This window comes from Hemitrygon akajei, chromosome 6 (assembly GCF_048418815.1).
Source record: "Hemitrygon akajei chromosome 6, sHemAka1.3, whole genome shotgun sequence".
Classification (NCBI taxonomy): Eukaryota; Metazoa; Chordata; class Chondrichthyes; order Myliobatiformes; family Dasyatidae; genus Hemitrygon; species Hemitrygon akajei.
The window spans coordinates 41659910-41677086 of NC_133129.1; the positions used below are offsets into that span (position 1 = coordinate 41659910).

Consider the following 17177-nt stretch of genomic DNA (forward strand, 5'->3'; position numbering starts at 1 on the left):
TAAACTGCCTAGGGCCAACTAGCCTACTTTTTTCTGTTTTAGTGGTCAATTCATATTCTTATTTTTATCAACTCAATACCCTGCTGAAGTGTGTCTTGCAGTAATTGAAGTGTAGTGTTGCCTGCCTATGAACGTAGAACCGTGAAACACAAACAAACTAAACCAAAGATATATAAATAAATTTCAATATTTCACTGTTTTAGTACCATAAAAGATACAAGTAGAATGCGGCCATTCAATTCATTGAGTCTGCTATGCCATTCGATCGTAGTTGATTTATTTTCCTTCCCAATCCCTTTCTCCTGCCTTCTTGCTGTAACATTTGGCACCCTGACTAAACAAGAACCTATCAGCCTTCAATTTAAATATACCCAATGACTTGGCTTCTGCAGCTGTCTGTGGCAATGAATTCCACAGATTCACCACCCTCTGCCTAAAGAAATGCCCCCCCCCCCTGCATTCTGAGATATGTCCTATATCCGCATCCTAGACTCTCCCACTATGGGAATCTCCATCCACTCAATGTGGACCTTTCTCCCTTTCACGAATAGCAATAACACTCTTGCTGTCTTTACCATCACCCTTTCCCCAAACGAAAAACAAATTTATCTTCAAGCGGTCACACACTTGCACAACAAAATACTGCATTAAGGTCTCAGAGTCTTGTGTCTCTACAGGCTCCACAATTGCTTTCTGCCTGCACTTTAAGCATAAATGTCCTGAAATTCCTGAAGAGAAATCCTGGAACAAAGGATATTAAAACCATATATTTGTCCAACTTGGTCGCCAATCTAAACAAACTGCTTTGAAAAGATCCCCAGGGATGTCAATCATGGAAGATTATGAATTGAGTGGAATGCCTAGACTTATTAATCCTTCGCAATGTTCTCAAGTCTGTGATTACAGGGTCATTCACCTCTCTAGTTAGCTATATGAGACTATCACTTAGCACAGAACAAAGCCAAGGCCCTGCACTTAACAGATATTTGCATGCTAAATCCCTTTTTTTTGGTCATTAAGGGGAACCAAGTTCAGTCACATTAATGCATTTGCCATATCAGACCATAATTATACTCACAGCTGCTTGATGAATCAGCTCGCTGTTTAGAAATGTACTTCACCCAAACCCATGAACTGTGACAGGCAAGAAGCTAATCTTTTTATGGCAAAGCTCCTTCAGATTTTATGCCATTCTCATTGTGCTTATTGTAGCTCAATCTATTGTAACAGATTAATAAGATCAGGCCTGCAGTTACTCTTGTACAGCAAGCTTATGATTCGGAGTGGTTTTGAAACTGGAGAAGGGGCACAGCACAGGAAAGCTAGAGAATCTCGAAATGATATAATTATCATATTTCTTTGTGGAAAAGAAGCAAGCCCTGCATTCTCAGTGTGCAGGGGCAGGCTAAAGCAGGGATGCTTTGCTTGTCTTGAGCTGCTTGCTGTTGACCAGGGCCTTTAGGGACATATAGCTTAGTGATTTAAGTTGTCCTGATGGTCTGCGTTTGGAATTGAGGGTGACTACTTTTCACTGAGGAGTGGAAGGTGTCGATGTTATTACGCTGGTTTGATGGAATGAGGAACTAATCCAGTGGCAAGGAGGTCCAAGTCAGTTGAATGGACGTGCACTTGTAGGGACGTGGATATATACTCTTGTCTTCTCTGCTCTCCTCATCTCTAGCCCCTTTCTCCAACTGCTTCCCTCCATCTGCCCGCTCATTTGCTTTCTCCCCTCCCTTTGCATGCCTCCTGGTTACCCCATTTCCTCTATCTATCACGTTTGATTCCTGGTCTGTGCACGTGTCTGAGAAGGAATTTCTGTTCTCTGGACTCTTATCTGAATAGCTCTAGACTCCTCATCTTTTTTTCTCCTGTCCTGCTGAAGGGTCTCGGCCCAAAATGTCGACAGTGCTCTTTTCCATAGATGCTGCCTGGCCTGCTGAGTTCCTCCAGCATTTTGTGTGTGTGTTGCTTTGAATTTCCAGCAACTGCAGGTTTTTAGAATTGTATCTTAGAATTACTAGAACTAGGGGACATTGCCTTAAGATACAGGGGAGTGATGGAGATGAGGAGAAACTGTTTTTCCCAGAGAGTGGTGAATCTGTGGAATTCTCTGTCCAGGGAAGCAGATAAGGCTTCCTCACTAAATATATTTAAGAAACAGATGGGTTTTTGCATAGTAAAGGAATTAAGGTCATGGGGAAAAGGCAGGTAGATGGAGCTGAGTTTACAGACAGATCGGGCATGATCTTATTGAATGGCGGGGCAGCCTCAATGGGCTGGATGGCCTACTCCTGCTCCTATTTCTTATGTTCTTATCATTTGTAGAAAGTCCCTCATAACGAAGTCTAGTACCATACGTCTTCCCATTTGTACCTGCATGTTTCTTTCGGCACCCAAGATAACCAAAGTGCTTATCATATTTTCTGATTCAATTTTTAGACAATGGAGGACAGACCTTATGGGGTGGAAACAACTGGCCCTTGCGAGGAAGGAAGTGGACGCTGTGGGAAGGTGGAGTCCGAGGTGTGGGCTTCGTCACCAGCCCCTTGCTAAAGAAAAAGGGCAGAGTTAGTCGGGAATTCATTCATATCTCTGACTGGCTCCCTACTTTAGTGTCTTTGGCTGGAGGAACCACTAAAGGCACCAAACCACTGGATGGCTTTGATGTGTGGAAGAGTATCAGGTATGGTATGTCTAGAATTACAGCAATGTGTATGTTCAGTACAAATCTTTCTCACTAATTTGAAGAAGTAAGATTTGTAGAAGCACTTTCTGACCTTGAAATAGCTATCCTTAAGAAAAGGTTGCAAGATTGTTGGCAATATAATTCTATTCTGAGCTTTCCAGATGAGTACTTTAAAAGCTCTCCTAGCCTAATGTTATTCAAAAACAATGGTGGCCTGGGATCTTTGGTAATATTTTACCTGTAGATGAGACTTCAAGCCCCATTTTAGATGCTTCAGAATGACATGGTAATGCTCCTATATTGAGGTGCATCTTTCAGATGTGGACTACCTACAGGGTGGCAGCTCACTAAGGCTTCTCTGTCAGCATTTCCCAGACCTAGGGCTTCCATCACCAAAATAATTAAGGGCGTTACTCAAAAAAAAATATTGCCTATATTGCATACTGTTCTAATTCGAAAATATTTGACGTTCATTGTCCAGGGGTTAAAATTTTGGAATTCTCAGCACAATATCACAGTGGGATTATCAATACCACTAGCTCAGCCTTCCACTAAGGAAATGTCTCACTGCCACCTCCCTGAGGAACATTGCAGATGGCCACTAAATGCTGGGAATGCCAGTAATGCATACAATGTGTCATTAAATATGAAAATATCTGCCCCTTCAAGCAGATTTAAAAGGTTCTTTGGCAGATTTTTTTAAAGTGAGAAATTCTGGGGACCTTCATTTGTCATTTGTTCCTCAACTTCGCGGAGACTCTCATAGTCACTCCTTGTGAGTTTTGTTTTTCATTATCAAGGCTACATACTAATTTTCTCCAACTGGTCCACTTGAGCTTGCTTTCATTTATCCTCAACTACATTCTGTTTTATTCCCTCTTCAGTAATTTGCACACATTAGTTGTGGCTTTACCTTTGTTATCAGAGCAACTAAAATTCTACAGGTGCTACATTCATTGTGTACTCCTTATGAAACTTTGGGAAGTTAATTATTTCCTTGAAAAGGAGAGAATGGTAGAACTATCTAATTTTAATACTGAAAGGAAAACAATTAACTGTTTCATATTTAGCAATGGCTGAGTTCTGGTATTTATCACATTAAGAAACATTAGATGAGATTGTTAGGGCCTTGGTCCAGATAGTTGCATCCTCTCTAGCTACAGGTGAGTTCCCGAGGACTGTTGAGTGTTTAGTATTGGTTTATTATTGTAACATGTACCAAGGTATGGTGAAAAGTTTGTCTGTCTTACTGTTCATACAGATCAATTCATTACACAGAGCACTGAGGTAGAACAAGATAAAACTCTTAACAATGTAAAATAAAGTGAGCAGCTAATGTTCTAACATTTAAGAAGGGAAATGGTCCACTAATCATAGGCCAGTGAGTGTCATGTCAGTGATAGGGAAGCTATTGGAGAGGATCCTGGGGGAGAGGATTTGCAAGTTTTTGGAAAACCGTGACCTAATGAGGGACTGCTTTCTGTGAGACAAGTCATGTCTTACTAGCTTTTTTTTGAAGAGGTGGTTAAATGTGTTGAATAAGGCAGAGCTGTGGAAGTGGTCTACATAGACTTTAATAAGGCAGTTGATAAGGTTCCTCATTATAGGCTCATCCAGGAGATTAAGGTTCAAGGGATCCATGGTGACTTGGCCGTTTGGGTTCAGAATTGGTTTGGCTAGAAGGCAGTGGTCATTGGGACTTGTGCTGGCTGGATATCTGTTCCTAGTGGTGTTCTGTACTAGAACCTCTGCAGTTTGTGATATATAAAAGACCTGGACAAAAATGTGCTTGGATAGGTTAGTAAATTTGCCAACAACGTAGATTGGTTGCATTAGCAGTAGTGTTGAAGATTGCCAAAGGAAACAGTGGGATATAGATCCAGTTGCACATTGGTGGAGAAGTGGCAGATAGATTTTAATCTGGCCAAGTATGAAGTATTGCAATTTGGGAGATTGAATGTAAAGGGACAATACAGTTAATGGCAAGACCCTCAACAGTGCTGATGTACAGAGGGATCAAGGGGTCAAGTGCAAGGATTGAAGAGAGTGATGGATTTGTTCCTGTGCTGTACACACTTGTTGTATGTTGCATTGCATTTCATCTTGAAAGCAATTCTACTGATAGTAGGATCACTACAGAATGGACTATTAAGATCTGCATCATTTAAGGTAGAATTTGATCTGGTAGCCTCTGCATATTGGGCACTATGATTCGGATTGTTTTATATTCAGCATTATCTGTAGTCAGAATCAGGTTTGTTAGCATTACAGATGTCCCCCACTTTATGAAGGTTCACTTTACGCCACTTTGCTTTTACAAAAGACCAACATTAGTACCTGTTTTTGCTAACTGAAAGAAATCTGAAGAGGATTTTTGCTTTTACAAAAAAAGGCGCCATATATAATGTAAGGTTTCACCTTGTAGGAAGTAATGGCCTGAAAACCTTGTCAGAGTTGACTTGCATCCAATTCCATCTCTAATTTCACGTGAAATTGTCTTCACTCTCACAATAGCCTTCAACAGGTTGTACCTGGACTTCTTGTGGGGTTCTGGATTGCAGATTTTGAATGTAACAGATTTAGTTCTCAGCAGAATTCTGGTCTGGGTATGATCCTGAAGGTACACATTTATCTATGCAGGAGTTGGTGACAACTGTGGCATATTCATTCCGATCCATAGGCTGTCCAGCCCACTGATTCAAAGCCGTCCTGTAAGCGCTCATCCGCCTCTCCTGACCACCTTTAAGGTCCTCACCACTGGTACTCTGACCCTCAGGCTCTGAAATTTACCCATCCTACAACCAATAGTTAATAAAGATCAGTTGATGCACTTGGAAAAACAAAATAACTAAATGTTAGAAATCTGAAATTAAGATGGCCATTATTGGATACACTCAGATCAGAAATCATCTATGGAAACTAAAACATAGCTAATGTTACAAGCTGTTTTCTGAATAAACCCAATTAATTGGAAGATAGTAATTGTAAACAGCTGCTCATCAAAAGAGTTAGCGAGACAAAGCACATTTAGCCTAACATCAGTAGTAAGGAAATTATAGAATCTATTATTAAGGATGCAGCATACACTTGGGAAAATAATTATTTGCACAATGACAGAAGAACTTTATGAAAAGGAGATAGTGTTTGGCAAATAGTCTCTAGAATGCACACAGGGGTAGATAAGAGAAACCAATGGTAGTTATATATTTATGTTTTCTGAAGGCCTTCAATAAGATGCCTGCTGAAATTATTATACATCTTTAGGGTGTGTGGAATTAAGGGTAATAATTCTGCAAGGCTTGAGGATTGACTGACAGGCAGTACCAAGGGGAGGAACAAATGGATCATTTTGGGTAACCCTGGTGAAGCTAGCAGATTACTGCTTCCCTCCTTCCTGCAATCTAGATCAATGACTTGGATTGGGGGACGATCTGAAGCTCTTGTGATTATAAAACTGTGAATGTAAGATACAGCCTTCAAAGGTACGTCGTTTGATTAGCTGGGCAAAAAGACAAGCAGTAGTTGTCTGAAATTATCCAATTAAAAACAACACAGTAGATTTTTTTTAAAAGAAGAATGAGGAACTAGTAAACATCATAATTCAAAGGGAGGTTTTGAAGATATGATGCTAGTTTAGCATCTCAACTCCATTCCTTTGGAAATCCTCGCCAACACAGAAGCTGGTCTCAGCCAATTAACTCCCCATATCACAAAATAGCTGGGAATACTGGAAACAGCAACGATCTTGTAACTAGACAACAGTTCAACTCAACAGAAAACCTGCATTCCAGAACTTCGGCCAAGTTGTCCAGCACAGTTACAACATCGACATCAACCCAACAATATGGAAAATCAGCCAGGTATGTCTTCTGAAAAAGAAAAAAATGCAATCCAACAAATTGTCTGCTCTCAATCATCAGCAAAATCGTGGATGCCATTATTAACAGTGTTATTAAGTGTCCCTTATTTGCCATAATCCACACAATGATGCATTTTTTTTGGGGGGGTGGTTTGTGGTTTGCCAGACCATGTGGCTCCAGACCTCTGCAGCCTTGGTCCGAACATGTATCAAAGATCTCCGCCAATGAGAAGAGGTGAGGGTAACTGCCTTGGTCGTCAAGTAGGCGTTGTCAGACGAGCAACAAGGTACACTGGTAAGTTGCAAGTCAATGAGCACTTGAAGGAGAACCCTCCTTTGGAACTGCTGAAGATGTGGAACATTTAATATTGCCCTTTCCATTGATGCTGCCTGACCTGCGGAAGTTTGTTTATTTATTTATTTATTTAAATTAGTTTTTCAAAACATTTTACAAAATTAAAAACCCCAAATCCCAATGAGGAGCATTAATACAGTGCAAGATTAAACATACAATAACAATGTGCCACAAAGGAAGAGAATTTAACAAAAAAAGCACCTAAATTAAAGACAAGTGAGCTTAGCGTCCTCCCCAAGCCCCACAACACAAGAAAAAAACAACTCCAGACCAACCACCACACAGTATAAAGAGTATAAGTCCGGACAGTCAAACTCCCAGACTGTGAATACACTTAGCAACAGAGGATAATAATGCCTACTACCAGAAAAAAAAAGGGAGCTGAAAGCAAGGGACCGAAAAGAAAAAAAAAGAAGAAAAAAAAAACCCTAGTCAAGAGGAAGGTTATGAAAGTACTCGATAAAAGGTCCCCAGACCTTATGGATCTTTAGATCCAAATTAAGAACCGATTGAATAGCTAAGGCAGATTTAGTAGGTGATCTGGTAACAGAGGACGATCGGTCCAGTTTAGGATCCAACCAACAGTTGAAATCACCACCCAATATAAGAGAGTATGAGTTTAAGTCTGGTAGTGAGGAAAAAAAACGTTCAAAAAAGTTAACATCATCAAAGTTGGGGGCATACAGGTTTGCTAGTGCAACTTTAGTGTTATATAGTTTACCAGAAACAATAATAAAACGGCCATTTGTATCAGATATTTTATTATGGAGTTCAAAGGGAATATTTGAATTAATAAGAATGGAAACTCCCCTAGCTTTAGCGGCAAAGGATGAATGAAAATGCTGACCCGCCCACTTTGACAGAAGCCGGGAGTTATCAAAACAACGAATATGAGTTTCTTGAAGGAAAGCAATGTCAGCTTTGAGTTGTTTGATATGTGAGAATACCTTCCTCCTTTTAACAGGGTGGTTCAGTCCCTTTACATTCCAGCTCACGAATTTAAGTGCACTAGCCATTATCAATTACTAATGCATAAAAGGCAGCAGGCATATAAAAAGTCAAGCAGTACAATAGCAGTCTGGGAGCAGAGATGTAAACATAGATTCGTAAGGTCAAAATATAAACATGTCCTAAGCAATAAAGAGATGTTGGAACTGGAAAACCCACCCCATCCGCACAACCCAAAACTAGACGGCTACCAAAACAAGTAGCTAGCTCTACCAAAAAAATTAACCCAAATACAACTTCCAGATCTGTGTCATTAACAACATTTCCGTATAAATATTATAGCAAATAATAACTAGTTTATGCACTAGAAAACATAACTACAGATTAGAGCACCTTCTGCAGAAATATACAACTTAATACAGAGAAAATCGGAAGAAAACCAAAACTAACCTACCCACGAAACATTATAGAAGAATAAAGTAAGAGAAAGGGGAAAAAAAGTAAGAAGGAAAAAGAAAAAAAAGAGGAAGGGGAAAGTTATAAATTCAAGACGAGTGTTTATCAACCATTTACAGAGAAGGGAGAAAAAAATTCAGAGATTAGAAAAAAGGGGTGAAGAAAAGAAAAGGATAAAATAAATAAATATTTAAAACAAAGGAAAAATAAATCAGCAGTTGAACTGTGAACCGACAAACAGGAAGGCCTTCACTAAAGACTTCGAACCTCCAAAACAAGTTAGAATTAGTTGCAGAACTCGGTAGGTAAAGTTATACAAGAATAAAAATAGATTACACACACACCAAGTCCCGGGAGAGATTGTCAACGGCCCTGAAAGTTTCAATGAATAATGTCTGAGTGATTCAAGTGAATTCCGAGTCCAGAGAAAGTAATTTTACTACGAGGAGAACTTATCCACCATTTTATGAGGTCCGATCAGATGCCGAAAATGGCTGGATAGCCGGAAGACTTGCCACAAACGCTTCAGCTTCCTTCGCTGATTTGAACCACTTATATTTCCCGGTATTAAGCTTGATTCGTCGATCAGCAGGGTTACGAAGGGAAGGTTTGAAACCACGATCAAAAAGCACTTTCATTGCGCCTTTAAACTCAGCGCGCATCTTTAAGGTCTGGGGTTCAAAATCTTCCACAAAGCGAATGGTTGTATCCTTGAAGGGAAGCGACCCCCTGTGACGCGCCTCTACGATCAGACTGTGTTTTACCTGGTATTGATGGAAACACAAGATTATTGGTCGCGGGCGGGAGCCCAGAATTCCGGGGGGAACGTAAACTCTGTGTGCCCTTTCGAGCTCGGGCGGCTTCGGAAGCAAATCTTTCCCGAATAACTCACAGAGAAACTCCACGAAAAACTTCACGGTTGATCCCTTTTCGGTCGCCTCTGGTAATCCCAGAATTCTGATGTTACAGCGTCTGCTACGATTTTTGAGATCCACCATTTTGGAAAGAAGTTTGTTAGATTTTTCCTCTAAGCTGGAACAGAGAGTCTCCAAGTATCGAACATGACTTTCTAAATCTTCAGAAGTCGAATCGATGCGAGATAAGTGTTCAGCATGTTTGTCCACTTTATCGTTGATCCAATCCAGTTTGTCTTCTAACTGTTTGACAGCGGTTTTAAATTCCTTTAAGATTTCGTCTCGGAGCTTTCCAAGCGCCACTATAGTCTCGTCCAACGGGGTCATAGCTTCTTTTCTCCCGGATTTAGAACTCTTGCTAGACATTGTAAGTTAGATATATTCACAGGCAAGTAAGAGATACCGAAATAATTCCTAACTAAGGTTTAAAAAATGGAGACATTTAGTGCAAAGGTAGCGACAGTAACGGAACAAAAGTTCGGAGCAGCTAAACAATCGCCATCTTACCGGAAGTCCTCCTGGAAGTTTATTTAGCACTATTTTTCAGATTTCAAGTGTAGAGAAATCAAGGAACGAGAATAAAGCAGATCTTTTGTAGATGTTCTTGTGGGTGGCTAAGCTCTTCCAAACTGTCGCACGGTTGCCTCTAATTTTTCTTTTAACTTTACACTGTACGCACTTCAGGACTTTGGGAACTGAGTGCATTTTTTTAATTAAAGGAAGAGTTTGTGATAAGTAAGGATTTTTTTTTGAAAGCTCCTTATCAGTCCTAAATATTTTCATTATCTTGTGGCGACCCACTTTCTGTGCAGGCGAACCGGCTCACAAATAGCCAGCGCGCAGGGGGAGACTTTGGTAATGCACCTCTGACGTCATTTCCGCCCGGAGAGGGCGGGCGCTAGGGATTGAAATGCCAGCACCGCAAAGTTTGAATAAACTAGTCTTGAAACGACTTACCGACTGCGTGTCGTTATTTCAGCGCTGTGTGTAGCACATCGCTACATTGGTGACCCCGACGGTCCAAACGGGATTTGGACCAAAGATGACCGACTCTTCATCTGTTCACGCAGTTTCGCTAAAACTGCCGACTTTCTGGACGCTGCGACCACGCGTGTGGTTTAGCCAAGCAGAAGCCCAGTTCCAGATACGGCAGATATCCTCTGATTCCACACATTACTACCACGTGGTGAGCGCCCTTGACCAGGAGACGGCCGCCCAGGTTGCGGATTTCATACAGTTGCCCCCGGAAGAAGGCAAATATGAAGCATTCAAGGCGCTGCTCATTGGGACGTTTGGCCTCTCACGGTGTGAGCGGGGTGCCCGCCTGCTTCACCTGGACAGTTTGGGAGACAGACTGCCGTCAGCATTAATGAACGAGATGCTGGCCCTGGCTGACGGACACAAGCCCTGCCTCATGTTTGAGCAAGCGTTCCTAGAGCGACTGCCCGAGGACATACATCTGCTGCTGGCTGACGCAGATTTCTGCGACCCCCAGAAGGTGGTGGCCCGGGCAGACGTCCTGTGGAAAACCATGAGGGAGAGCGTGGCGTCCGTCGGTCAGATTACCAGGCCACGCGCCCAACAGTGGACCCCAGGCAGGCCTGGCCTGGCAGTGGGGCGCACACAACACAGAGGCAGGAGTGAGGAGGCCAGTGAACAGTGGTGTTTCTACCACCAGTGGTGGGGCACAAAAGCCCGCCGTTGTCGCCCGCCCTGCAAGGGCCAGTGCCAGGGCCAGCTGCCGCTAGTGACTATGGCGGCTGGCCACCAGGACAGCCTCTTGTACATCTGGGACAAACAGTCGGGACGCTGCTTCTTGGTCGACACCGGAGCAGAGATCAGTGTCTTGCCCCCAACGGGGTACGACACCCGCAACAGGAAGCCAGGACCCACCCTGAGGGCCGCAAATGGCAGCACGATACGGACCTATGGCACCCGCACAGTGCAGCTGCAGTTCGGCGCCAGCCGGTTCACGTGGGTCTTCACACTGGCCGCGGTGGCCCAACCACTCCTGGGTGCGGACTTCTTGCGAGCTCACAGCCTGCTGGTCGACTTGCAAGGGAAAAGACTGGTACATGCTGAGACTTTCCAGACGTTCTCCCTGGGTGAAGCCAAGTTGCCGGCCCCACACCTGGACTCCATCACGCTGTTGGACAACGAATTCACCAGAATCCTGGTGGACTTTCCATCGATTCTGGCACCGCAGTTCACGGCAGCCATGCCCAGACACGGGGTACAGCACCACATCCCGACCCAAGGACCACCCCTCCACGCCCGCGCATGAAGGCGCCCCCCGGAAAAGCTCCGCCTGGTGAAGGAGGAGTTCAAGAGGATGGAGGAATTGTGGATCGTACGGAGGTCCGACAGCCCAAGGGCCTCCCCCTGCACATGGTGCCCAAAGCAGCTGGGGGTTGGAGACCATGCGGTGACTACCGCAGACTGAACGAGGCTACCACTCCAGACCGCTACCCCGTGCTGCACATACAGGACTTTGCAACAAACCTGCACGGGGCAAGAATCTTTTCCAAAGTGGACCTCATCCGGGGATCCCATCAAATCCCGGTGCACCCTGAAGACATCCCCAAAACAGCACTCATCACCCCGTTTGGCCTGTTCGAGTTCCTCCGAATGCCGTTCGGCCTGAAGAATGCCACACAGACGTTCCAGCGGCTAATGGATGCGGTGGGACGCGACCTGGACTTTGCGTTCATCTATTTGGACGACATCCTTATAGCCAGCAGTTGTCGTCAGGAGCATCTGTCCCACCTCCGCCAGCTCTACTCCCGCCTGAGTGATTTTGGCCTCACGATCAACCCAGCCAAATGCCAGTTCGGTCTCGATACCATCGAATTCCTGGGCCACAGGATTACCAAAGACGGGGCAACACCTCTGCCCGCCAAGGTAGACGCGATCCACCACTTTGCCCGGCCCAACACGGTCAAAGGCCTGCAGGAGTTCGTTGGTATAGTGAACTTCTACCACCGTTTCCTCCCCTCAGCAGCCCGTATCATGCGCCCTTTGTATACCCTGATGTTGGGTAAAGGCAAGGACATTACTTGGGATGAGGAGGCTGCGGCTGCTTTCGTTAAAGCCAAGGAAGCCTTAGCAGATGCCGTGATGCTGGTGCACCCCAGAACAGACATTCCGACCGCACTCACGGTGGACGCATCCGACACAGCAGTCGGTGGGGTGCTGGAGCAGCTCATCGAGGGGCGCTGGCAAACCCTGGCGTTCTTCAGCAAGCACCTACGACCACCCGAACTCAAGTACAGTGCTTTCGACCGGGAGCTGTTGGCACTGTATCTGGCAATCCGGCATTTCAGGTACTTCTTAGAAGGCAGGCCGTTCACTGCGTTCACGGACCACAAACCGTTGACCTTTGCATTCACGAAGGTGTCCGATCCCTGGTCGGCTCTCCAGCAGCGACATCTGTCCTACATCTCCGAGTACACGACAGACATCCAGCATGTCTCGGGAAAGGACAACGTCGTGGCAGACGCACTCTCCAGACCAGCTGTCCAGGCCCTGTCCCTGGGGGTGGACTATGCAGCACTGGTGGAGGCGCAGCAGGCAGACGACAAGATGCCCAGCTACAGGACCGCAGTCTCGGGTTTGCAGCTGCAGGACTTTCTCATAGGCCCAGGTGAGAGGACCCTCCTGTGCGACATGGCTACTGGCCAACCTCGCCCCATCGTCCCGGCAGCCTGGAGGCGGCCAGTTTTCGACTCCATACGTGGTTTGGGGCACCCATCTATCAGGACAACCGTCCGGCTGGTCTCCAGCAAGTTCGCGTGGCACGGACTTCGCAAGCAGGTCAGTGAATGGGCCAGAACGTGTGCGCAGTGCCAAACAGCCAAGGTGCAGTGGCACACTAAAGCCCCGCCGCAGCAGTTCGAACCCACCCACTGGAGGTTCGACCACATTCATGTGGATATCGTGGGCCCCCTACCAGCATCCCGAGGAGCGTGGTACCTCCTCACGATGGTAGACCGGTTCACGAGGTGGCCAGAGGCGGTCCCGCTCGCCGACACATCTGCTGATTCCTGCGCCCGAGCACTGATTGCAACCTGGGTAGCACGCTTCAGGGTACCGGCCCACATTACCTCCGACAGAGGCTCCCAGTTCACCTCCAGCCTGTGGTCGGCTGTGGCCAGCCTGTTGGGAACGCAGCTACACCACACTACTGCCTACCACCCACAGTCGAACGGACTGGTGGAACACTTCCACCGTCTCTTGAAGTCGGCTCTCATGGCCCGCCTGAGAGGACCTAACTGGGTGGACGAGCTTCCCTGGGTCCTGCATGGAATTCGTACAGCGCCCAAAGAGGATCTGCACGCCTCGTCGGCCGAGCTGGTGTATGGCACGCCCCTGGCCATCCCGGGGGAGTTCATATGAGCCCCAAGGGGGCAAGAGGAAGAACCCGCAGCAGTCCTGGACAGGCTACACGAAAGGCTCGGCAACCTGGCCCCCGTACTGACTTCACAGCACGGACGGACCCCGACCCATGTACCCAAAGACCTGCAGAACTGTAAGTTTGTGTTTGTACAAAGGGGCGGACACCGGGCACCGCTACAGCGGCCGTACGGGGGGCCATTCAAGGTGAACAACAACAACGGGTCCACGTACGTTCTGGACGTTGGGGGGAAAGAGGAGGTTTTCACGGTGGACCGACTCAAACCAGCCCATGTGGACTTGGCGCAGCTGGTCGAGGTTCAGGCACCGTGGCGCAGAGGCAGACCTCCCAAACAGAGGCTGATCCAGACTGTGGACATTGGGGGGAGTATCGCCGGTTCTGGGGGGCGGGGGGATTATGTGGCGACCCACTTACTGCGCAGGTGAACCGACTCACAAATAGCCAGCGCGCGGGGGGAGACTTTGGTAATGCACCTCTGACGTCATTTCTGCCCGGAGAGGGCGGGCGCTAGGGATTTAAATGCCAGCTCTGCAAAGTTTGAATAAACTAGTCTCGAATTGACTTACCGACTGCGTGCCGTTATTTCAGCACTGTGTGTAGCACATCGCTACAATCTCTTTTTTTAATTTATATCCTTCATGTATTTAACCTGAGAATTATTTTACTGAAACCCTGAAAACAGCTGTTTGAAAAGGAAGTGTAATCAGAAATGATCAGCATTGGCACAGTAGGGTAGCGGTTAGCATAATGTGTAATTACCAGAGCTATCTGTGAAGAGTTTGTACATTCTCCCTGTGAACGCGTGGGTTTCCTCCGGGAGCTCCAGTTTCAGCCCACGTTCCAAAGATTTGTAGGTTAATTGGTCACACGGGTGTAATTGGGCGGCATGAGTTTATTGGCCAGAAGGGCCTCTTACTGTGCCGTATCTCAAGCTGGTGAATAGGAGAACAACCACAACTATTGTTCTGACCTGTTCTGCCTTTTTCCTCAAAGGGCCAGATAATTATTCCATCCTCTAGCTTATTTTAATACACACAGGATAAGTAAGCAAATACATGAGAGGCAATTTTAAACAGTGTGTAGAAATTAGAAAATTAACTTTCTTTTTCTCCTTGAATACTGTGAAATGTTGAACTTGGTTTACATGAGTTGATGCTAAGTTAAACTTACAGCTTTTACACATCCTGGTAAATCTTACATAACCTTTGCAGAATTAGAATCTAAATGGAAATGTGATGATGCATAAGTTTAAATTTTTAAGGCTTCCCTTCTTGTGATCTGAACAGCTGAGTTTTGCAGTGTGTTGGGGATGTGTGAATTAGCCTTGTTACTGGGAGCTTTGACTTTTGCGCTGCAAATGAACTGCTCAGTGACCAGAATCAGAATCGGGTTTCTTATCGCTGGCATAAGTTGTGAAATTTGTTGTTTCATGACAATGCAGTATTTGTTTCTTGGTGTGATTTGTGTTATATTGCTTGTTTAGTTCTTGCCATCTATTAATTTGTATTGAAGGTTGTTTTCTTGGCTACTGAATTAGTTAATGAATTGTCATATTAGTTATGGATTTGAAGTGTAGAATTAAAAAACAAAATGCTGACCATTTAAAATAAAGAGATTAATGACTTTCTGGTAAAAATTTAAATTCTGCTTTCCTTCCTTTAAAATTTGTGTAGATCATTGGCAATAATGTTTTGTTAATTGTTATTGAGGTACTTCAATGTGGGACTCTTTGGAGGGAACACCTTTATTAAACTGAGGCCGTTTGCCCCCTAAATCAAGGCCTTAGCTCTAATTCTGCATCATCCCTTGAACAACACTGCTGCTAATATTTTGTCCGTTATAATTTCAGTGTTTCTCAGATCTTACTCTACATAATAACTGTACATAATAATAACTTATTATTTCACTTTTCATGCAGGCAATGTAGTTCAAAGTGCTGTGCAATGGATAAAGTGCAAACATGACGATACAGTCAAATTTTTAAAATAAAAGTCAAAAAGATGTTAATTTAAATGGTTTTTGAGCTATTTGACTGTTATGTCTCCTAGGCAGGTCTCTTTAATATTTTCTTTGCTGGCCTTGCTACTCACAATGGGGCAGATTTGCAACTACCCTCTCAAGATTTCACTGCATCCATAATTTCAGTTCTAACACATTTGGAGAGTCCTTATTGCACAGGAAAAAAAGGTCTTCCGTCTCTTTATCTGGGACATTGCTTTAAGGTTCCAATGTAAAGTGATACTAAAGTTCTGACCTGTTTTGGGATAATAAAAGATTGCAATATAATAAAATGTAATGAGGAGTAATGTTTTCAGCCTGCTCCATTGTAAGGCTGATCTCTTACCTCTTCCTGCACAATCCGTGTATCCTCTATTTCCCTCTGGTATCCAGAAAAGTGTCCATTCCTATTTTGAATGAAGTCTCCAGGGTAGAAAACTGTAAAGGTTCACTAACATCTTGAGTGATGGTATCTCTCCTCATCTTGGACCATAATGGTTTACTAATTGACACTGACCCCTGGTTCTAGACTTCTCAATTGCGATGACATCTTTCCTGCATTCAGCTTGTCAACCCCAGTAAGAGTTTTGAAAGTTTGAATGAGAACTGATTTTTAACTCTACAGAATATAGGTCCAGTTTACTCGATCTCTCCTTGTACAGCAAATCCTGGAACCAGTTATATATGGTTATATATAGTTATATGGTTAAGTGATAAATAGAGCCCTGGGTGTTAGCTGAAATAATTTTTTTGGGGGAAAAATTGTAATCCCACTGTGAGCTAAAGCCCTCTTTTTATTCTGTTATTTCATAATGAAATTGCATTGGGTGGAACATAGAACTACAACACAGGGCCTTTGGCCCATGAAGTTGTACCAACCTCTCTAGATCAATCTAACCCTGCTTACAACCTGAATTAACACAAAAATGTAGGAAACATTTGTGTCAAGAGAAATGGTTAACATGTTGGTTGATAACCTGATGAAAGCTGATTGACCTGAAGCTTTACTCTGCTCTAGTCTGCCGAGTGTTTTCTATTTTGTCTCTCTTTTAATTCTCTTTCTGTCTCAGCACAGCTGAGATGGAGTATAACTTTCTCTCTGCTCCCCAAGCAGTGTAATACAATATCAACTGTGTGTGGTAAACAGGCAGTAACAGCCCGTCACTGCTTCAGCTACCAAGCCAACCTATAAAATCTGACACTCCACTGAGGACTAACTTGACGCTTGAAAAGTATACTGAACCACCTGATGCCTGGACCAAACACACAATAATCATTACTAATTTGAACCAGTTTTACTGTATATGCGAGTACATATTTGTCTTTTTCCAGTAATTTACCTTTTCTCCTCCTCTTTGCCAGAAACTTCTTCTACAGCTTCAGTTTGACCTTTTAATATCTATCTAACTGAATCAATTGATTCCAAGCTCTTTTTCCACTTTATCAAAAGTTACCAATATTTCATTGTGTCAGTAGTAAATGTAATCGTTTCTGCTTGGGAAATAGTCCTGGTGTGGATGGGTGGGGGGAGAATCAGGGAGAAT

General features: G+C 44.3%; 1 protein-coding gene across 1 annotated transcript in view; it reads left to right on the forward strand.

Moving 5' to 3' along the window:
- arsb (arylsulfatase B) overlaps window positions 1–17177 on the forward strand; it is an 80703-nt gene that overhangs the window by 42078 nt on the left and 21448 nt on the right. The window contains exon 5 of the mRNA XM_073048219.1: window positions 2443–2686. Within this exon, the coding sequence (XP_072904320.1) occupies window positions 2443–2686 (244 nt within the window). The remainder of the gene's footprint in view (window positions 1–2442; window positions 2687–17177) is intronic.